General features: G+C 55.0%; 1 protein-coding gene across 1 annotated transcript; it reads left to right on the forward strand.

Moving 5' to 3' along the window:
- The first annotated feature begins 18,296 nt into the window (after positions 1-18,296).
- LOC128274299 (uncharacterized) lies at positions 18,297-22,214 on the forward strand. The gene has a single exon (XM_053012446.1). The coding sequence runs from the start codon at positions 18,297-18,299 to the stop codon at positions 22,212-22,214; it is 3,918 nt and encodes a 1,305-aa protein (XP_052868406.1).
- Positions 22,215-22,597: the final 383 nt, after the last annotated feature.

A 22,597-nucleotide genomic window follows, 5' to 3' on the forward strand; every position in this document is an offset into this window, starting at 1 on the left:
GTGAATTTCAATCTTTGAAAATCGGTCAAGAAATTGGTCATCAAATTGTCCAATGTACGAGGACTGTTCCAAAATTCGCGACATTTGAATTTCCGCGGGCTACGATTTTTTTTGTGGCGTTAGGTTGCTACACATGTCGGTAACTTATGGTAAAAAGTTCGGCCATTTTGAGTAATCTGTCAATTTTTGACAGCTGTTTTGATGGGACACGATTTCGCTCACCGGCGATGCCTTCTTTGTCTCCTAAATCGTATCGTAGCATCTTCCTTTCATGGCCTCCTTCAGTTTCCGGAATAAGAAAAAGTCACAGGAGCCAGATCTAGATAATACGGCAGCTTTGGCATCATTAGTGTGTTGTCTTGGAAACCACGATGTGTGAGCTGGGGCGCAAAAGCCAATTTTGGGTTTTCCAATACTGGCATTTTTCACGGACTGCTTCGGGTAAATTGCGCATAAATATTCCTTATTGACTGCTCTACCCTTTGGCAACAACTCATGATGCATAACGACCCTGCAATCGAAGAAAATTGTGAGTAAAATTGTTCACATACGACCAAATTTTGCTTTTCGACGTTCACTTCTTCTAGGCCATCTGAAAAAAAATTGAATCACCGATAAGCGCTACTTTTGGTCTTAATAGCTTCACCATAAGCCACAGTCAACATTTCGAATGCGTCCGCGATCTTAATTTCGTTTTTCACGCAAAATTTGATAAAGGTTCTTTGCCATCCATTTTTTTTGAGAGGCAACGAAGACACACAAAAATCGAAAATCGTTTATACGTAGTAGCCCGCGGAAAATGTCACAGGAGCCAGATCTAGATAATACGGCTAGATAAATGTCGCGAAAATGTTTGATCAGACCATGTACATGTACCGTATAGTAACGTGTGTGTATTTTTCTACAATATTGCTTTGGTATGTCAGCTTTCTATTGCATTCAATTGTACAATATTCGGTTCTATTGGGCACCCGTAAGTTCACACGTTTGCCGGCCAGAACGAATCTAGAATTCATTAGCCAGCCCTATGTGGGTCACGGGGACGGAGCGAGCGGTTCATCAATTACCATCGTTAGCTTGGGGGCTGGCGGCCACCTGCTTACAGCAGCCCGGCCGGAGAAAAGAAAACCCCCCTCGGGTCAGTGTCGGGCCATGGGCCTGGGAAAAACGTATCTACGCACGTGAGCACGCACTCGCCATTGCCGGCGGCGGCGGTCAGATCGATCACCACGCCCGGCTAAAGATGGCATGACATCGTTTTCGCAGCACACAGACCTTGAACTATCTTGTTCAATGCGCAAATTAGTGCTGGCGGATGGCGTTGTGCGCCACCCCGAAGGTCGATCAGCTGCCGACGCTTCACTATCAGCACACTGTCTGATTGACCGAATGGCCCCCATAGGGCCCGGCGGCTCATTATTAGTAGACGAAACGGCAAACGGCGGGTTTCAACACAATTCGTCTGAGAAATATGTTAATTCCGCTTGCGGCTCAAAGTCACATGTAAATGCTGCGATCTACTTCTCGAAGCGGTGCGTCTCGAAGACAAGAAGGTTCCGGCGGTCGGCGTTCCCAGATTCTCGGCCAATCGTCCACTCGTTGGTCGTAAACACATCCTGCTCCCATCAATCGGGAATCCTTTTTCCCGGTCCATGCGCTGGTTGTAAACGCGCTTGGTCAGGATATCGGGTTGAGGCGGCAGAAAAAGGACAGTAAACGGTCAGGTTCGGGTCGGGCAATGGTTACAGCTTAATTACGGTCTGCCCGTTTTGACAATTGACACTCTCCGACTCCGACTCCGCCAGCGAGCTGGTTGCTCTAATTGAATTGCTTTATGACGGGGTCTTGATGGACGCTGGCCGATGCGTGTGATGTTTCGGAGTGCGGGCTGCGCCGCCAAAGACACCGAAGGATGCGACATCCCGCAGGAAGCCCTCATATGAGCTTCATCATCACCGGGGGACCGGGTTGGTTTGAACAACTCAGAACTGAGGCTGCAAACGGATGCCGAAACGGAACGACGACCGGGCAATCAGAGGGGACCGAGTATTGTAAAGCGATAAAAGTTTATTGGAAGGTCCCGAAAAGCTTCCTTCGGCCGGTGACCACCACTCTCCTTCCCCGGCCGGTGACCACGACCGGTTACACAAAACTTCAGAACGGCCACTGTGCAAGCCCATCCCTCGGAGCCATCTTCCTCGGACGACGGAGACACGACGAGCCACCAGCTCATCATTATTTTCTCATGTGTCTTTAATTGGTGCAATATTATTCAATGCGCATTCGTTTGATGTAGCGACGTTCTGCAGGCAGGGCCAGGGCGTCTTCAAAAGAATGCGGCCCGTTTATTGGTCACACATTTGTGTAGATCCAGTTTTGGGACGAGAGAGTTCTCTTAAAGTGCCGATGTCGAGTCGCCCGACGCTTTGGCGAGCAATGAACTCTGATTTGGCCCGTCCAATATTCTGTAGCCAACTCCTGTTAGGAAGCGACCAGAAAAGTTGGAATGCCAACTCGTTACGATGCTTTGTTTGGCGTCTTGTCCGAAAAAGTGTCCTTGTTAATTATCCGCATTAATGTATCTTCGAACCAAATTTCATGCTTAACCCATCTCTATCCCTAGGAACTACAGGGGCAAGGATGCACTGCCTGCCGATGATCAAAAATACTCAGTTCGTCACGCAAACATCCGCATTCGGTGCGGTTGTTATGGAATGGAACGGATCAACCCTGCTCTTGAAAAGTCCTCACAGTCAAGGAGTTCCACCGGCCAGGGAACCGTCTTTTTTACGGGGAGACAAATTCGACATGCACAAGGCGGGCACTCTAGCCCGAAACGTGAATCCGTAACGAACGGGGCCCTCGGACGGGTTGTGTGCTATGAATCCTAATGATGTCAAGTCATCAGACCTGAGACCGAAGATCGTTCCGCATCGATCGATTCACGCGGCCCAACACCTCGCACCGAAGATCGAATATTCAATCCCGGCACATCCAGCCGGCTTCGTCGGCCAACCAGTCCAACTGCTACAATTATCTATAATTTATCATAACTATCAATTTCCGAGTGGTTTCCGAGCCTTGGGTTATGCATGTACGCGTACAGCGATTTGGTACCGGCCAGTGGCCAGTGGCGAGTGCCTAGTTGGGGAGGCTGTCGTGAGCCGGGGGGGTACAAAAATTTCGATAAAGAAAAATGACATGACAAAATGTGGCCCCTCTCTGGCCTCTCTGGCCAACCACAGATGTCCAGATCGCGACGACGATGGCCAGTCAAAAGTAGTCACTCCGGGAGACGACATCAGGCCAGCACCGAACGCCGAAGATCCAACAGCGAGACAAGCTTCAAAATGACAAGACAAACGAGTTTGATCGTTGTTTATGAAATCGGACGCCCTGAAGCACTACACTCCGGGTGACTCTTCAGAAGAAAAACCGGCCGGCGCGGGGCCGGAGAAAGAGAGAGCGAAGCGGAGAGCAACAATAACACAAATCTCACTCACTAAACAGCTCGTCTAATGGGCCAAAAAAGGGAGAAAAGAAAGAATGACCCAGAAGGAGGCAGCAGCCGGGCAAAACAAAAAGTGATACAACCCAAAGGAGGACTCCCGCTCCGGCCAAGATGCCCCCGGATTGTCGGTAACGCGCCACGCACCGCACCGCACAGCACACAGTTGTTACAATAAAATATTTGAAAATCTTCATTATGCCATTAGCCCGCTGGGTGGTCCAGTCCGGGGCAGAGAAGTTTTCGTTACCGTTGCGGTCGTCCGTTGTACCGCTGGCTTGCGGCCGCCTGTCCACCCCGGGTGATCACCACAAACACACACACTCAGAGATCCGACACAATCGATAGGCCGATCCGATTCGGCTCCGGCTTGGGTCAGGTCGTCGGAGCTTTTGAGGTCCCGGCCGGCAACGCCACCAGCGGCACCCGGGGGTCTCCAGCAGAAAGGTCGAGCCACGGAGGGCCGCCGTGTCTTTGCTTCATTTTTACGGTACCTACACTTCTTATCACCTTCGGCCAATCACCAATTAGACTAATTTTTATGAACAATTCTCTGCCTTCCTCTCCCGCTGTGTTGCGGTTTGTCGAAATCGGCAGCAGCAGAACCGGCTTCGGCGCAGTTGCGGCATCTTTGCACTTGCCCAGGTACCCTACTCATCGGGTGAATCCTTTCTGATCCCTTGCGCCAATGATAACAGGTCCGTACCGGTCATAGGTTTACAGTAATACAGTTTTAAGCCTTTAACTTACGACTCAAAAACGGTCGAATAAACAAATTAAGAGGTTAGGTTGATAAGAAAAAGCTACAATTAAAGTTCTGTTGATCAAAATGGTCAGATTTCGGTCAAATTGTGATTCCCACTCAGCCTTGGAGGTTCTTCGGAACCATTTTAAAATGTTCTTACCAACCTCCGATCTGGGTCGGAAGTAACAAATCAACGGCGGCCATTGGCAAGGAGTGTTGCTTCCTCGGGCCACGCTGGGGAGAGGACTCTCATTCAGAAAAGTTTTCGCTACCCAGCGAAGGTTGTAAACATTTACAGTGCCCACCCCGAAGGGCCCCGAACTTATTTTCCTAAGGAGCCAAGGCTACCTCAAAGACATAAAAAGAAACTTTCGCTCGATCCCAAGAAAACATTGACTATTTTACCAATATTTCACCCTTTTTTTTTGGCCCGCTCCCATTCAACTCCTCGGTAACCCTTTACCGGGCCATTCTTTTAGACCACGATCCGTACTGTCCTTTCTTGACGCTCCCAGAGCATTTATATGATTTTACGATGCCCCTAGAATAGAGCCTAAGAAAACGGAAAGCGAAGCGGAGCGTAGCTCCAATTTTTGGCTCCTAATTAAGCATTGCCTTGGCCGAAAACGGTCAATTGATCCTTTCAAAACAAATCTCGATGCAGATCTTCGGGAACAGAAAAAACTTCGCTGTCACGAAGTAGGCATTCCCGGGCACGTACCTGGGCGGCGGCAAGTGCCGGGTACACAGGGCGTAAAGGAGGTTGTTTTTCTTTCGTCTGAACCATCGGCAATTGGTTCAGATCCCAGCTGCTGCGCCGTCAGCATAATTTAGTATTAATTGCTCGAATAACAGCACACCGCGTGTTTGCGTTCGCCCCGGCCAAGGTGTTATTGTGGACCCAGTAAGGACGATCCAATTTGGCCGGATCGGGTGGCGAGTGCAATTTTGTCAAATGGAACCAACACACCAACAAAACCCACGTAAATCGTACATCCCACTCGTAATCGGAGCTTTTTCAAAGAATTTTTCGATAAAAAATAAACCTCGAAGCCAAATATCCTTCCCTGAAGGCGGTCACTACCGGGGCTCTCGTTGTATTGAGCTTCTCTCTCTCTTTTCGGCGAACTCCAGTTCGCCGCTCTGCCTCTCTGTCTGGCTCGCCCGGGCATGATGGTGGCGCTTTACATAGTCCCAGAGACGACGAATATCTTGTGTCACAGCGAAAAAGAACTTGTGGTGACCCGGCCACGCTGTGCGGGGGTCGTTGTGTGTGGGTGAGTGCTTCGGGCTACCACATAGCAACAGGACACACTTGCGCCATTACATAGCCGCATCTGCATCGTCGTCAAACCCCGAGTTTGCATCGAAAAGTGTCTCTCTCGGAACTCGGAAAAATAAATAACGCGCCGTTCCGCCTGCGCTATGTGCCCAGTACATAATGTTTTTGCTTCTTACTGTCCGTGTCGCTCCGTGTCGTTGACAAACGCCGAAGTAATGACGACGACGATGATGATGATGATAATCATGGATCGAGGTGGTGGTGTTGGTAGATCCCGGTGGAGCACGTTGCAGGGGAGCGTCGCACGGAGAATCTTCTTCGGAATTGGGAGGTGATGGCGAGGGTGGCGGCGGCGGACGCTATGTACGGTCATCGCGCATCGCTTATTTTTCTAGCAACCCCCCACCAACGCCACGGCCGCCGCCGCTGTCAACGCGATTATGTTTTGTGCTTAGAAGTGCCACTCTCGAGTGGAAACGCGAGAGAGCGAACGAGCGGCCGGCGGAGAGAAAAGCGGCGGCAGAGAGAGACGGCCTACTTCGAGGACACAATACACCGAGCCTAGCTGGCCAGGCGAGCGAAAGAGACCAACTGCTTAGCAACGGACGACAGGCTCGCGTTGTGTGTGTGCCATTGTGCGATGCGACTATTCATAAAGTTGCGCGACACCGTTGCGCGGCTGCGAGTGAAAGAGATGTAACGGGGCCGCCACGCGAGAGTGAGTGGCCGGTCGATTGGCGTGTGTACGTGTGTCGTGTCGTCGGCACCAACACACCGGTAGCGCTGCAAAGGCGGGGTTTGGTTGGCCGAAAGAAGCCGACAACCCGCCATCGGGACAGTCGTGTGTGCGCAGTGCTGCGAGAAGAACCAGGCAAAGGGACATTTCCCGGACGGACGGACGCATCCCAAATTCAGGAGACCACGACAGTGGCAAACCGGACCGGGACCGAGAACCGGCCGCGACACCTGACTTCGCTCTCTTCGTCACATCCGAGAGTTCAGCAGTATTATTGAACCCGTCAACCGAGTGAGACCGTTGGACCGTGCCGCTCTCGTCCGAAGGACGACACCACCATATTGGTTCGCGGAGGAAGGGAGTTCAGCGATATCGCCGGAAAAACGGGGAAATAAGCGATCCCGATCGAACAGTGCGTCGCAGTGGTGCAGTGTTTTGTGGACGGCAGCAGAAAGCAGCAGCTCCTTGGCCAGAGAGGAGAGTGCCCAGCAAGCAAAATGGTTTAATAAACACACGCACCCACACCAATTCGAGGATTCGCGCGGTCAGATTGTGCAATTGAAGTATACGTCGTGTGTGCAGAAAACATACATCCAACCCACAGCACGGTCGGTCATTGTGATTGTGTCAAGGTGTCCTGCTACGAGAGTGACACTCTGTGAATTGTGAAAGGCAAAATTACTAGGTGCATTGCAAAGTGACGCGAGTGCACCTCAATACTAACAGGCCAGGCAGAGCCTCCAACATCCAACCGCAGGATCCGTGCTTTGTGCGTGCAGAAATAGTGCCGACCAACGTCCCATCGAAGCATTGTTTCGTCGGAGTGATCTGAAAAAAACAAATAGAATTTTCGTGAAGATCGCTGGAGTTCAGTGCGGTGGCTGTGATGATGACAAGCGTTGAATGCAATATGCAAATGTGCAAATGCCAGGCAATGACAATGTGCAACAGTGTGCAATAGAGAGCCGCTTCGGACATCCGGAAACCGATCCAGTGCAGTACAACGTGTGGTAAGTAGTACATCCAAATGTCCTCCCGCCGAGTGTGCTACGTGGCCGGACTAGTGCGATAGGGAACATGAAATATGGCCACCAAGTCCCCGGCACGTCGTCGTCGTCGTCGTCGTTGGAGATTGTGTGGCTGGAAGTGTCAATTTTTTGATTGACGTATCGCAAAGCAAGGAGGCGGCTTGCATTTTCTGTGGCTCCCAGAGGGCGACCCTGCGCGCTGTTGAAATTACGGCTGCATCCTGTCCGTTTGCTGCTGATAGCTGCTGCTGCTGCTGCTGTCGGGTGTGCACGCGGATCATCGGAGAGGGCACACACAAAGTGACATACAAAAAGAAACATATTTTTTCGCGTGTTCGTCCGTGACTCCGTGGCTGATCAGGTGTCGCCCGGATGCTGGACTCTGGAAAGAGCGCTCCTCCTTCTGCCTCCTGCTGCCTTAATTCGTTCGGCCCTGTGGTCTCAGACAAAGGTCTTGCACTTTCGATGTAGTTTTCAGATGCACGGCAACTCAAATCAATCTGAAATCGATTGATAAGCCTCAATCGAAAACTACCGCCCCGTTTGCAAATGCCGCCGAGCTGCCGCGGCCGTCCTTATCGGGGTGCTAGGGCGCCGCCGCGTACCAGATCCACATTAAAAACAATATTCTCTGGCGACACTGACATGCTGTCAAACGGTCATCATTGCCGCCGGGTGATGCTGATGCCTGGAGGCAGTGACCGGCACGTCTTCCCGTTGTCGTCGCCGTCGTCATGATCTATGCGCCTCCTGGCTTATCGCTCGAAGAGTGTCAAAAGTGATCAACCATACGAGAGCGTGCAGCAGTGTGATTGCCGGCAGTGTGGCCTCAATGACACCGAATGCCACACGCTTTTCGCCGATTCCTGCCGCGATCCCTGCGCGTCCGCTGAATGTTTAATCTGCGCTGAGAACATTAAAACAAAGCTATAAAAAGAGATTTTCAATCACTAATGCGAAAGACAACAACATCGCACTGAATTCTCCACTCATTGTCACGTACCTTTTTCAAACAAAGCAGTCCTTTTTTATCGCGGTTCGTTTAGCCATCATCGGTGACATGGCAACGCGAACCCCACACACACACACACACGTCTCACTCGAAGCCGGTGTCAATTTGAACGGTCGAAAAAAACACCCCAATCACTGCACTTAATTTTTCGAATGATCCATTAACTTCGGGTGCGATTGATTTGCGTCACGCGGAAACAGATCTCTTTTTGTGGGCGACTCTGAGCCCAGCTTCAGAGCGCCTTCGACCAACTGACCTTGTGAGTGGAATTGTCTCACATTCTGTCGCTATTTCATGGCTATCTGGATGGTTCTAAGTTTTGTCATGGAGCGACAATACAGTGGCATCCAAATGTAAAGTCCATGTTAAAAAAACCATTTTTTACGAAACGATAAGCGGTTTAAAAGCTAAACAGATATTGGTGCGCTTAGGATTCCGTCTAACCGATTGAAAACCAGCAGTTCAATCAAGCTCCTACCGGGCTAAAAGGTTTTGGAGTGCCAATGATAGAAAGAGGCGCTACTTGAAGTAAATGAATATGACAACTGCGGCTCCGGCAAGGTCTGCTTAATTCGAATTAGAATTCGTGTAGTCGGCCGAGGAAACTTTTTATTGAAATGATAATACATTATCAGTGCCTTGAAATGATAATATTACGGGATGACAGTTAGCATTACGTTGATCCCGAATTATGTGTATTATCAAGAGCATAAGCAGCCACATGATCACGACGGCCGAAGGGTGGCGACAGAAATAGCACCGCGCAGATCGATTGTGGAGGAAATTGAATTTCCGCGATCGTGTCGCACCTCGCACCTCACACATGGTTAGTGTTTGGATGACGCAACGTTATTTTCATTTGTCACCAAAATGTGGCTTGTGGGTTTGATTTGTTTACACTCGCGCGCGCCGGGTTCGTACCTCACGATCGGCGATCTCGAACGGTGACCCGAAAAGGGTTCCCTCGGGTCACGAACGGGGCGGACATACGGCGGCGGAGACACCGAACCCACGGAGCCGCTTATAGACTAACGTGTTGTCAACTGGGTTTCCGCGCGCGCGGCAAAGAAGTAACAGCAGCCTCGAGCCGGAGGTTGATTTGTTATTGTTATTGCACGTTGATTTGTTATGGTTAGCGTCAAACGGAACGAATCGACATCTCTTGGTGGACGACGAAGACGCGGACGACGGATGGATTCGCTCGGAGCAAGATGTTCCGTGAAAAGGTCTCGGCTTCGACTCGGAGGTGGTGAGGCATAGAATTGAGATCAGAAGCGAACGGGGTGCTAGCGTGTGTGTGTGTGTGAGCAAACTATCTTCTGTCAACCGGCGTGTTGACGATCGGCGACGGTGACGATGATGATCGCGAGCTTGTACATTGGAAAACGGAGTCGGAGTTCCATAGGTTCGAAATTCCCGTCGCCTTCGGGGCGAAGACAGTGGCCACGACGCGGCGGGCTGATCCGTGATAATCGGATTACATACTGCTTTATTCGTCGACACCACCGCGGTCCGTGGTCGTAAAACTTCCACAACGACACAGGCATTCCACGGAATCAGAAGCATCGGAATGAGTAACGTCTTTCGGAAGTGTTGCCTTTCGTAGCTTATTAAAAGCTCCACTCGATCGGTGATCGGTGCTTCCAGAAGGCCAAAAGGCCCCGAGAGATAGGTCCAGTGTAGTTGGAAATAGCTTTGAAAAGTGAAAACACGAAACGAAGTTGGTGTTCCCGGGCGTGTGGAGCGCACGCGGCGAAAGGTGTAAACCGAGACCGAGGAGCAAGGTGCCTGGCAGTGTGCCTGTGTTAAATGACAATTATGCGAAACGACCTTGGAGGCGTCGTTGGGATGTTGGGCCGAAACGAAACGAAACGGCGCGCAGGTGACGTGAGAAGAAGCAGACGTCGATAGACGTGGCCCGTTAAAGACACAGATAGGCGCGTAATTAAGACACTCGGCAGCCGCTGCCGCTGCCGCGATCGTACCGCGGATGGCTACACACGGAGCAGTGAACGGAAACAACGAAAACACATTAAATTAGCATTAAAAAGACAAATAATTTACCTCTCTTAAATTCACCATGGACCAAAAAGCGCGGTGCGGCGCCACGGGGCGCGTGGAGAGGCGTGCGGCTGACGGATGCTGGCAATGTTGTGTGAAAATGTCGCCTTTCAGCCCCCGGACACCGCTCCCCTCAATGCGATCGACGACGACGCGAACGGTTCAAAGGGTTATTAATATTTTATTGAACAACTGACGACGACGACGGCGACCGAGGCGACCGAGGCGACGTCTGCCTAAATTCGTAACATTGATGGGCCACGATGACTTTCGATGACGACTCCCGGGTGGTGGTCCCCCCCCCACCCCGGGCCCTGCGTTGTCGTTCTTTTTTATGAGCGACACCCGAAATCACATCCGCCCGTCCCCGGGGCGACAGGACAACCGCGACCGATCGTCAACCGATCGTCGTCGGCTGAGTGGTTCTTGCGCGTCGCTCGTCTCCTGCGCCTTCGCCACCCTGCGCACCCCGCATGTGTCTATGCTGCTTAAGCCATTTACGACACTTTGGGTACTTTTTTCGGTGGCCGCTCCGACCGCAAAATGGACGATTCATCATCATCATCATCACCGCCGTCGTCCGTTCATCCTTCCGTCCGAGCCGCCCGAGATTGCGTTCGTTCTTGCTTTGTCAACCGTTCCGGGCCCGGGCAACGGGTGCCGCCGTGGTCACCTCTCGTCACTGGCGCGGGAAGCTTGAAATAAAACTTATTATTGGTCACCAATCGTAAACCGGCTTCTTGCTTCGCCCGGCGAGTCCTTCCGTGCCTCCCCTTTGGACGGAATTTTTAATTTACAGTCCAACGCGGCTGTCCGGCCGGCCACATCCAGGAGTCGGGAGTTTTATGCTTTTATTGTTTCGGTCACCCATGGTTCATTTCCTGCCCGAGCACCCCGAGCCCGACGGGTCGCCGCCGCTGCAGCACACGGCAAAAGTGGACGCATTTGGGGCCCGCGGGAGGACATTGTAGCAGATCCGGCACCGGACCGCGGCTCCCGAGCAGCGTGATTTTGTTTCAGGCGCGCCGAGCGAAGGGTGCAGCAGCAGTGATCATCACTTTATGAGCCCCTCCGAGAGGTGCTTCTTTGTAGCTGCAATCAGCCCCGCGGTCCGTGTTCTGACGTCGCGCCGCGGTGTGCTTGTGTGCGCGCGGAAGAGAACCGTAAAAATCTGTCGCCTTCCGTCTTAACGCGCCCCGCGCCGCCGATGGCCGCTGCCAATAATTTATATCTAGCGATTCGCCAAATCGGGTGGCCCACCGGTGGCCCCGGCGCGCGCACCTTGATGCTGTGGAGTTTTTTCCCAGAACTCATTCCAGGAGATTGGTTTTTAGAGGAGTCGCGTCGAGCCCGTCGAGGGATCGTAAATTTTAATTTGTCATTTTGAAGCCCCCCAAAACGAGTGGCAGAAAGAGGACAGAAGAACAGACGCCCTGAGAAGGCCCCCGAGGGTCTCGGAGACCCAGAATTAATCACGAACCCGGGGCGCACATCATCCGGAGCGGGGACACATAGCGCTCTCTCGGTTGTCTCCCGTGTGATGATGAGTTGTCCAAGCATGACGATTAGATAATTTATCAAATAATTAAGACGGCCCGGCCTCTTCGGGCCCCGGCCCATTCGTCACGACGTCGTCCGTTGGCGGGCGTTTAAATCCTTCCGAAACCAAAATGGCCCCCAAAAATGCGTCCGAAGCAAATCCGAAGCGTCCCCGGGCAACGCCGTGTTGGTCCGTTTGATTAAAAGATCCATCGCCTGTTTTGACATGTTTCCTTGTTCCCTCCTTTCTTTGGCCGGCGCGCTCCGGTCGCGGATGACTGCGCTACACGCCGACCACACCGTTCAAGGTTGTGCCGCCGTCGTGGCCAACGAACGTGGCCGGAGTGATGGAGTTCGTCAGGGCGGGTGTCAAAAAAACAACGCGACTGATCAGAACGCATTAATCATCCGCGCGGTTCGAGTGTCGCGCTGCCATTGTCGCCGCCCCGATTGGTTGCCGGAGAGCCCCCCGGTCCCCCGGAGACCGACTCGGGCCTCCCAGCTTCCTGCTTTCCGTTAGAGTGACACTCGGGCAGACGGAAAAGGACCGTCGAGTCCATCTATCGGAAGCGCCACCGCACGGACTTATTGAATTAAGTGTAATGGTTCCGCTTCATTAATCTCGTATTAATCAACACTCCGCCGAGTCCGCCGGAGTCGCGGAAAAGCGCCACAAAGAGGAAAGTGGAAAAGCTGAGTGCCCGCGAAGAAAGCGCGACAAACACCTCCCGGTATCGGTGATGGGGTGTCAGTTCGCCCCCTGATTTCCTCCACCCAGACCAGGAGGGAAAACGCCACGATCTGACCTTGTCGAAGTTGACTGGGCCGCAGACTGTCCAGATTGTCGCGCAGTGTTGTGTTCGATCGAAAGTTGGGCCAAGAACGAATCATAAAATAGAACCCGCTCTGTCACTGCCGTCGCCGCCGCCGCCGGCGAGGGGTCGTAAAACGTGATGCAGGTAAATCGATCCCGTTTTTAATGGGTTTTTTGGGCGATTTGTGTCGTCGTCTCCTCGCGCTCAACCAGTGATCCTCGCGCTCGGGTGATGCGTTTCTGGTGATGCTGATCGCGGAATGTTGCAGCAACAAGCGGGCAACAAAGACGCAAGACGGTCGTGCGCCATTAAAGTGTTCGTCGAAAAAATGTTCGCGACGCGCCAAAGACGCAAAGTTAATTATTTCCTCAAATAGCGAGCGCGCCGACCAGAAGATCAGTCGCAACGGCGGGTCCGAAATGGCATTCGGTGAACTGTCTACTGTGGGAATTAAAATTGAACGTAAATCACGCGCTTTTCGGGCAGAAGCCTGGCCGAAAAATCGGCAACCGATCGGCGGGTCGCTAGAGACCGAAATCGGCCACCAATTTATGACACTTTGTTGCAAATATAAGCTCGGTTCTTGGTGCCCCCTTTTTGGGGGATTTCGAGAACTCGATCTTTTCGGTGTGCTGCTCGGCCATATCCTTGAAACTGACGACACTACGCACTCGAAATTTACATGCCGAAACGTGGAGAAGTCCGTCAGCGTTCAGTCCGCGTAATGACAAATGATTGATTCGGCCGTCGTCGTGTTTCGAGACGGACGGCGGACACGAATTAATTGAAGCTTGTGCGACCCGGTGCCGTACGCAAAATGCCGTGTATGCCGACGTCCGCGTTCATCAGATCTTTTGAGCGTCTCTCGCCGAAAAATCGTGCGATGGCCACCTCTTCTCTTCAATTTGCTGCCGACCTGCGGTTGTTGTATCGTTTCAAGGTTATTACACGAGAGCGGCTATCGATGAGGGGCGAGCGAGCGGCCAAACTTCTGTTTAAATGTCCATTAGAACCGGAAGGAAGCATTACTTTTTAGGTGCTTCTGTGCTTTAATGTTTATCAGAGGAGACGCGCCGACTCGTGTTTCTTTTCGGGGGTCTTTAATCGAATCGAAGGTTAAGGTTTTAAAGTCCCTAACTCCACCGAGAAAAAAGAAACCGGCGACACAGATAATGTTTGGGACGGGCTCCATCCCCCAAATTGGGGTCTGGTTTTGGGTTGAGGCACACTTGACAGAACCGAATCGCCGAGCCGACCGCCGAGCGAATGGACCGCACAGGACTTGTCGCGCTGGCTCCTCGAGCGCCCGCGCTCTGATTTATGGCTCAAGATGACACTTAATTAGAGGGTACCAGATAACGCGTCGCCGCGGGGGTTGTCTGGTGGTGGCGGCGGCGGCGGCAAATAGAATGCCTGGCCATTGGTTTCGGTTTTTTTTCCCCGGCCGGTGTCATGACGGTTCGGATTGTTTATTCCTTTCTCACTTTCGGGTACAGCGGCCATCGTCATGACGAAAACCAGCTGCGCGCATTAGATTATGGGTCGTCGGTGTTGTGTCGTTGTGTTGTACCCAGGACCCGGCGGTCTGCCGGTGAGGTGTCCACGGTGAGGCCAAAAGAAAACTCCAAGGACCAGGAGTCTCGGGCACCCAAAAGTGCCGCCGGCTAAAGGGGAGGCGCAACAGAGAGTAACTCCAGCCCCAGCCTGCTGGGTCGGGCAAGTAGCGAAATGTCACTGTTATGATTTATAATTCCGTTTCCACAATACGCGGCGACCCATTTTGTGCCGCTGTTTGTTTGTCCATTGGCGGCACCGAAGCCGTCTCGACTGGCGGAAAGAGAATGTTGTCCTTTATTAATTTTAATAAAAATTCGGCGCGGCGCCGAGAAATTGCTACTCCTTTCAAACCGGAGGCTCAATAATTGCCTCAAGTACGACAATAACACAGAACTGAAGTCGGTGAGGCGGTTGATTCGATTTATTTTCCGTTCATTGCCTGCCGTCGGGGCGAGCTGTCTGTTCGTTTTAGTTCTACTTTGCGACGATCAAATGCTTGTCACAACCCCTTCAAAAAGAGCCATCGTTTGTCACGGGTCGCCGGAAGTTCTAGACGGCGCGCGCCATGCCGTCTTCTGGCTCCGATTGAATGACACTTTACTGCGCCGCTCTATTTGGCCTCCTTCAGCCGGTCGTTGTCCCTTCTCTCTGCCAAATCCTAATCAAAGTCCGACCCGTTCGGACCGAAGGTGCTGAGACCGTGTCTCGGTCTCAGCTATTTTATTAATTTACAAGCGTGCGAAAAAAGCGCGTCATCGAGCGCGACATCGATCGCGGAGCGTAATGTCCGCGATCGCGAATCACGATCATCGCGCTTCGGAGTGTTGGTGTCCGACGGGGGCTACAACTACCACCACAAAGTCGGGCCATGCTCTGACTACTACGGCTACTACGGCTCCCAACAGGATCGATACGGTGCGCGCGCCCTTAAAACAGGTTTGGACCGCGGCGCGTAGATCGATGTCGATGTTCGAGTCAATCATTCGAATGCTCCGCGCTCCGTGTGCGCGCGGACTTCGCGCATGTTTCATGTCACGGAAATCCCGCTGTGAGCGAATGAGAGAGGCAGAGGGGTGGGGGTTGGGTGGTGGGCACGATCGCCACCGCTGAAACCGCTGATCTCTCCCTCGGGCGGCCTGCATTTGAAGTATATGGCTCCCTTGGGGCCGTTTACACGCACGCGTTGCGCACTTCGGATGTGTGGTGTCCGGTCATTCCGGGGACTACAATCAACCGGCTTGAACCACAAAGTTGTCAAGTGAACCTTGCGCGCGCGGTTCGAGAGTGACGAGACGGAGTCGATGGCGCGCGCACCAGTTCCAGTCACATCATTTTTATTAATAACTTCGTCCCCGAAGCGTCCGTCCGCCCGTGTCGCGGGGTGTTCTATCCCCCATCCGCCCCCCGTCGGGTGGCCACGGCTCAAGACTGAAGCATATTTATTATTACCATCCGGGGACCGGCCAATGGCCCCTCTCTCGCTCTCTCGCTCTTGGGTGCAGAACCGGACATTGGGGATCGATTGGAACGAGAATATGATTTACTCTCCGAATGACATTACACGTCACGCCGTCTCAAGATGGGTGCATCGTCGTGACGGTTCCCTCCGGAGCGCGTCCGGCCGCGGACGGGCCCGGCCTCGGTGAAGGTTAATCTTTAAATAATTGAAAGGCACGTATGCGAACCGGCGCACCACCGACGACGGCGTGGTTCAGCGAAAACTGGACACTCTTGTCGTGTGCCCGTCCGTCCGTCCGCCCGCCCGCCCGTCGAGACGCGTCGGCCGACCACCCGTCGACTTGGCCGCGCCGTGTCCTGGCCCCGGGTCCACCGAAACAGGAACTGTCACTGATGTTGCCTTTCCCGCGTGGTGGCCGCATCAATACGTCAATACTAATGACGGTGGTTCCCCCCGCTTACCGTCTGTCGTCCGCGTTGTCGTCGTCCCCGTCATCGGGCGTTACGATCGACAAGCGACATTTCGCTGGCCGCGCGAACATTAAACAACCGCTACCTCGCGCCGTCTTGATGGCCAAGACGGTTCGCTTGGGCGATGATCATCATCACCATTATCTGAAATTGAATTTCTTCCGTTCCGTCCAGCAACACGAACCGGCCGCCGGCAAACGAGTGCACGAGTGTGACAAAATTTTCGACCGGCGGGAGTCCGGTGGCCGCGAAAGTAGTTTTGTTTTATTGATCCCCTTTTCCCCCGGACCTAATGCGCGAATGCATTGCGCCGTGGCGACACGGAGCGACCAGCGGACGAGGACCATAAAGTCAGCGGCTCACAGGGTGACCAGTGACAGCTAAATCACATTAAGCCTCCGCGGGGAGCTTTCTTATCGGCCGGGATCATAAACGGAATCTATGAGTCGAGTTCCACTTCCTTCGAGGTGCGTTCTCTGTGTCCACCCCGAAATGCACACATTGAAAAGCGTTTTTCATTTATGATCGACTCTTCCTGTTGACTGGCTGGCGGTTTGCGGTGGCCGCTCGAAGCATTTCGAAAGGCGCAACAATAAACACGCCGTCAATCCCACTGCACCACTCCGGGATGCATCCGACGAATTGCGGTTCCGTCGCAAAACACTGCTCCGGGTTTTCGGTGTTCAGATTTATCTTGGACATTTGTTTGGGTTTCGTCTAGGTTCTATGGCTACTTGACCACCGCGAAGGCTAGAAGTCGCCGCCTGCTCGGCTAATGGCCAACAGATGACAATCGCGACGCTCTTTTCGTAATGTTGAAACTATAGGGTGGTCAAATAAGCGCACACTTTTTCATTTGGTTATAGAAAACAAACCGCTGAACATTTTTTGAAGTTTGAACTTTTATTTGAAAGGTTGATTCTTAGTTTTATTTTTATGAAAAACATTTTTAGTAAAATGTACACCACGATTAGCCAATTCGTTCAACCTATTTTTGAGTATATTTTCGACTATCTGTGGTCCTATCTCGGCAATGGCAATGTGAATTTCGGTCTTGAGGCTGGCAATAGGTGCTGGCACATGGGTGCATTGACTTCTCTTGCACGATATGTGGATTTTTCGAACCACAATACTGCTTATTAATAGAGCCACCGAGGTGGAAATGATCTTCAATGTCAGGTGCTTTTGACGAATGATTTGACGACCTACTTCTTTGGAAACAAATTTTCCATATTTGCTAATTTTCTGTAACCAAAATTGTAGTTTATACATAAATGTTAAGAATCAACCTTTCTGGTTGATCAACCTTTCTGGTCAGGTGGAGCATCTGGTGTTGGGTTTTTGAACCACTTGACATTTAAAACGTCAAACTTAATTCGGGAATTTGTAAACATTCATTAAACACTTTGACATTTACGAAACGGGACGCTTGCAGAAAATTAGTAAATATTCCAAAAACCTATTTCGAAAGTGGTGAGTCTTCAAATCAAACTGAACGCAATTTGATAAGCTCCTTTGAGGCTCGATAAACCATACGTCTTGCAAGAGGAGCCGATGTACCCAAAACGAGTGACTGTTTGTTGCGTATTTTGGTCTGGCCGCATCATCGGTCCATGTTTCTCCCAACAGTTAATGGCGTACGTTACCGACAAATACTGGCCGATTGGTTCTTCGGGGAAATTGAAGCTGAAAACTTGGACGACATTTGTTTGTAACAGGACGGTGCCATACAACGACAGCTACAATGGATATTTTGCGCCCTGGAATCTTCGGAATCCAAATCCTGGACGGAGCACCCTGTACTTGAGAATGTAAAGAGAGTATGAGCAGCTCGTCTAATCCATCCGTCTTCCCTCTCTTTCTGGCCGTTTTAGGTTGCGTCACGGTACGCAGCATGCTGCGGAGACGGCGATCAGACGGAGCAACAACAACAACAAAAACAACAACACCGACGACGAGGACGCCTTGGATCTGATCGGTGCCAAGATTAGCTCGCCTCCGGAGTTTCGCTCGCAGAGGAGCAGGCATTGTGTAAATAAAGACGCCCGTGGCCGCCGGAAGAATTCCCACCCACAGCAGTCCAAATGGTAATGTCGCCCAGCAGACGACTGTCTTCGCCAGGAATAGCAGCCCACCCGATGAACATGCACTTGAGCTCCCTGCAACACTCGCAGCTGCAACTGAACGCTCAAATGCACCAAAAGCTGACGGCCGGACTGACGCCGAACCACATGAGCGGGTTCTTCAAGAGCCCCTCGACCTCCCCCAGCAGCATTAATGCGAATATGAGCAATAGTGGCGCCAGCGCCTTGACCTCCAGCACCAGCAGTAGCGCCTCCGCCAACAGCAGCACCGCCAACGGGACCAGCGAGCGCAGCGGATCGCGCGACTTCCGCCACAGCTCCCCACCGACCTCCACCGGCACCGGCACCGGCAGCAGTATGCCCTCCGTGACCGAGCTGTCGACCCACCCGCTCAATCGGCTGCAGTCGATGCAGCCCTTCGACTTCCGCAAGCTGTCGGCGGCCGCCGCCAGCCTGAGCGGCTTCTCGGCGGCCGCCGCCGGGTTGCCGCCGCCGCGGCTCAGCCCCGAGGCGGCCGTCGCGCAGCACCACTTCAACCAGCAGCAGGCTGCGGCCGCCGCCGCCTACTCCCAGGCCGTCTCCACGGCCAAGCGGCGCAACTCGCAGACCTCGTCCCTGGACGCGGCCAGCTTCATGAACCTCTCGATGGGCGGCCACGGCCTGCCGTTCCCGCTGCCCCCGCCGCCACCGCCGCCCACCTCGGTCGCCATGTCGCTGGCCAGCTCGCTGAACCACTCGGCCGCCGCCATGGCCGCCGCCGTGTCCGGCAACCCGCTCGCCGCCAGCTTCGTGGCGCAATCCTTCCCGAACCTGCTGGCGGCGTCCGCACGTGACTCGGCCCGCAGCAAGTCCCCGTCCCACCACCCGCGGCACAAGGGCAGCGAGCAGTCGCATCCGCACGGCAAGGGTTCGGATGGAAAGGGCCCCGCAAACAGTGAACATTCGTCGCCGTCCTCTTCCTCGTCGGCAGCGAGTCGCAGTGACCGACGGAGTGACCGCGGGGATGCCGATCGTGAGTCGGACCACCACCCCCACCACCACCACCGACACCCGCACCATGAGTCGCGGGAACGGGAGCGGGAAAACGTCCTCAACTTAAGCCGCGATCTGGCCGCGGCGGCTGCCGCTAACCGGCGCCTTCAGCCACCGGGGATGGCCCCCGCTATGTCGCGGCTGGCAGCGGCCGCCGCCGCTGGCCACCTGCCGCCGTCGTCCCACCTGAAGAAGCCGTCGTCACCGAGCAAGCGGCAGTGGGGAGCGATCCCGCCGAACCTCGGCACGCAGTACGTCAACCCGGCCACCGGCAAGAAGCGCGTCCAGTGCAACGTCTGCTTCAAGACGTTCTGCGACAAGGGCGCCCTGAAGATCCATTTCTCGGCGGTGCATCTGCGCGAGATGCACAAGTGCACCGTGGAGGGCTGCAGCATGATGTTCAGTTCGCGGCGCTCCCGGAACCGCCACAGCGCCAACCCGAACCCGAAGCTGCACTCGCCGCACCTGCGCCGCAAGATCTCCCCGCACGACGGGCGCAGTGCCCAGCCGCACCCGATCCTGCTGTCGTCGGCCGCCGGGATGCCGCTCCCGAACGGACTCAGCCCGTTGCACCCGTTTGGGCCGGGTTTCCCGGGGCTCCTTCCGCCCGGGGACCTGCGCGGTCACCCGTCGCTGTCTGCGCTCGAGTTTAAGGCCAACATGGAGGCCAGCATGCACCGGCGGCTGGCGGCGGAGCACCACGCGCACCACGCCCAGGCGCATCACGCAGCGGCCGCGGCAGCGGCGGCGGCCGAGAAGCACCGAGCGTCGCTCAGCCCCGAGAACTACCGCTACCGCAGTCCGCACAGTGACACCCCGGACCGGTACCTCGGGGGGTCCTCATCCGGTGCCTCCTCGGGAGCGCCGGGACGCCGGCTACACAGCTCCGGCAGCCGACTGGACGAGGACGACGGTGAGGATGACGACGAGGATGACGACGACGAGGACGAGGACGACGAGCGGAACGGCATCGTGATCGACGGACACGACGTGGACGATGGCGAGGATGGCCACCAGTTTGACCTCTCGCTCAGCTCCGAATCGGACGGTGGCCGGCGGGACGAGGATGAGCTCGAGGACGAGGACGAGGAACCGCAAGACTTTAGCCTGACCAAGCGTCGCCGGAATGGCGGTGCTGAGGGCCGGAACGCCGCCGGACTGTCGGAGGACGGTGACGAGCTGGCGAGCAGCAACGGGGACGGGGACAGCAACGGTGAGGTGACGCGGGACGACGTCAGCGCGTTCCTGTCGATCGCGAACAAGCGCAAACGCAAGAGCCTCAACCCGACCAAGTGCGCCGTTCCGCCGTCGCGTCGCCCGTCCCTGGAGGAGGCCGACGGGAAGGCGGACGCGGACGAGCCGCGGGTGAAGAAGATCAAGGTGGAAGCCGACGACGATCAGACGGCGCCGCTTGCGCTGCTCAGCCCCGTCACCAGTGACGTCACCGAGCGCCGCTCGAAGTCCCCGCGCTCCGGCGTCACGCCCGTGGCCCGCTCTCCTTCGCAGCAGAATGGAAGCGATTGTCGCGAGTCGTCGGAGGCGGCGTCCCCTCCGGCGGCGGTTCGCATCAAACCGGAACCGAGCGAGGAGGAGGACAGGGCCGCACCGGAAGCCACGGATCTGTCGCTCGATCTGTCCAAGAAGCGCTCCGCCAGTCCGGACGTGAACGCGAACGAGAAGGGCCCCGCGGTCCGGTACTCGATCGACGTGCGACCTCCCTCGGAACTGCTCGAAAACCCGGTTCCGTTGGTGCGGCCGAAGCAGGAGGGTGACAACGGAGTCGACGGGGCCGGTCGTCCCGGGTCAGCCGACAGCAAGAAGAGCGCGGAGGGAGGCGCCTTCGACTCGGCCAACACTCTGCGGCGGCTCGAGAACCTGTCCCAGGGACCTCTCAGCGACATGATGATGCAGCGGGCGGCCAACGTCGGGCTGCTCGGTGGGCCGCAGTTCCCTCCGCTCAGCTACCTCATGAGCGGGGCGGCCCCACCGAGTCCGGCGCGCTCGCGGAGCTCGTCGCCGGCCGCGGCCACTCACGAGCAGGACCCGGAATCGGACGATAACGTCGATTACTGCGAGGAAGGCAACTGCTTTAGCGATCCGGATGTTCCGCTCGATCGGGACAACCCGAAGAAGTGCTCGGCGTGCGGCAAGACGTTCCAGAACCACTTCGCGGTCAAGACGCACTACCAGAACGTGCACCTGAAGCTGCTGCACCGCTGCAACATCGACGGCTGCAACGCGGCCTTCCCCTCGAAGCGGAGCCGCGACCGCCACGCGTCCAACCTGAACCTCCACCGGAAGCTCCTCTCGACCGGCTCCCCGGGCGATGGCAACGATCCGGCCCAGGAGAAGCCCCCGCAGTTCCCGGGTGGCCCGGGCGGTGCCTTCCCCAACACGCTCCCCGCCGAGTTCCTGGCCCGCCTGTACGCCGACTCCCAGAAGTTCCCGATGAGCATGGAGGCGTTCAAGGGGGGCGCCAGTGCGGCGTACGCCGAGCTTAGCTTCCTCAACGGGGCCGCCCAGCGCGGTTTCCCACCGGCCGCGGCCAACCCGTTCCTCTTCCCACCGCTCGGCGGACTGGCCGCCTTCCCCGGGCTGTCGCAGTTCTCGCACCTTCTACCGCACCCGCTGAACGGCATCTCTTCGCAGCTCGGAACCGGCACCGGCACCGGCTCCGGTGGTGGTGGTGGCGGTGGCCGCATGTCCCGGTCCGACTCCCCGATATCCGCCTGCTCGCCACCCGCCACCTCCAACATTCCGTCGCCCATTTCGCAGCACGACGAGCGGCACCGGACCACGCCAACTTCCGGCGGAACCACGTTGCTGTCGGAGCCCCGCTCGTCGGTGGTGGACGGACGCGGACGCTCCCCGGACTCGCTGTCGTGATCGCCTCTGACCGAGCGGCATCGACGACTCCTCTAAGCCCGGGACCCGGTTCCCCTTCCGGCTGTGCTGTCCTGAGTCTGTTTGGGGAGGTTTCTCAGAATGATCTCGTTTCAATGCGCCGGCCACCCCCAGCTTTTATCCGCTGCACTGTGGCCGCCCGATGGACGTGGCGTGGTAATCTTAACGTCATTTAAATGAATTTATCAAAAACCATTTGACTCGGTCGATACTTTGGCCGCTCGAGGAGCGACTCCGCACTCAATTAAATAATTAACCGCAAACTGATTAAGGAGGCGGACGGCGAGTTGAGGGGCCTGTTATCTGTCTGACCCCGGCAGCAGGGCCCGCACAGGCCCCGCAGTGCCCAGTGATAGTAATCGATT

Source organism: Anopheles cruzii, chromosome 3 (genome assembly GCF_943734635.1).
Source record: "Anopheles cruzii chromosome 3, idAnoCruzAS_RS32_06, whole genome shotgun sequence".
NCBI lineage: Eukaryota > Metazoa > Arthropoda > Insecta > Diptera > Culicidae > Anopheles > Anopheles cruzii.

What these genes read in the sequence shown, in the direction of transcription:
- LOC128274299 (XM_053012446.1), top strand. Translation starts at nt 18,297, where the DNA reads ATGGTAATGTCGCCCAGCAGACGACTGTCTTCGCCAGGAATAGCAGCC.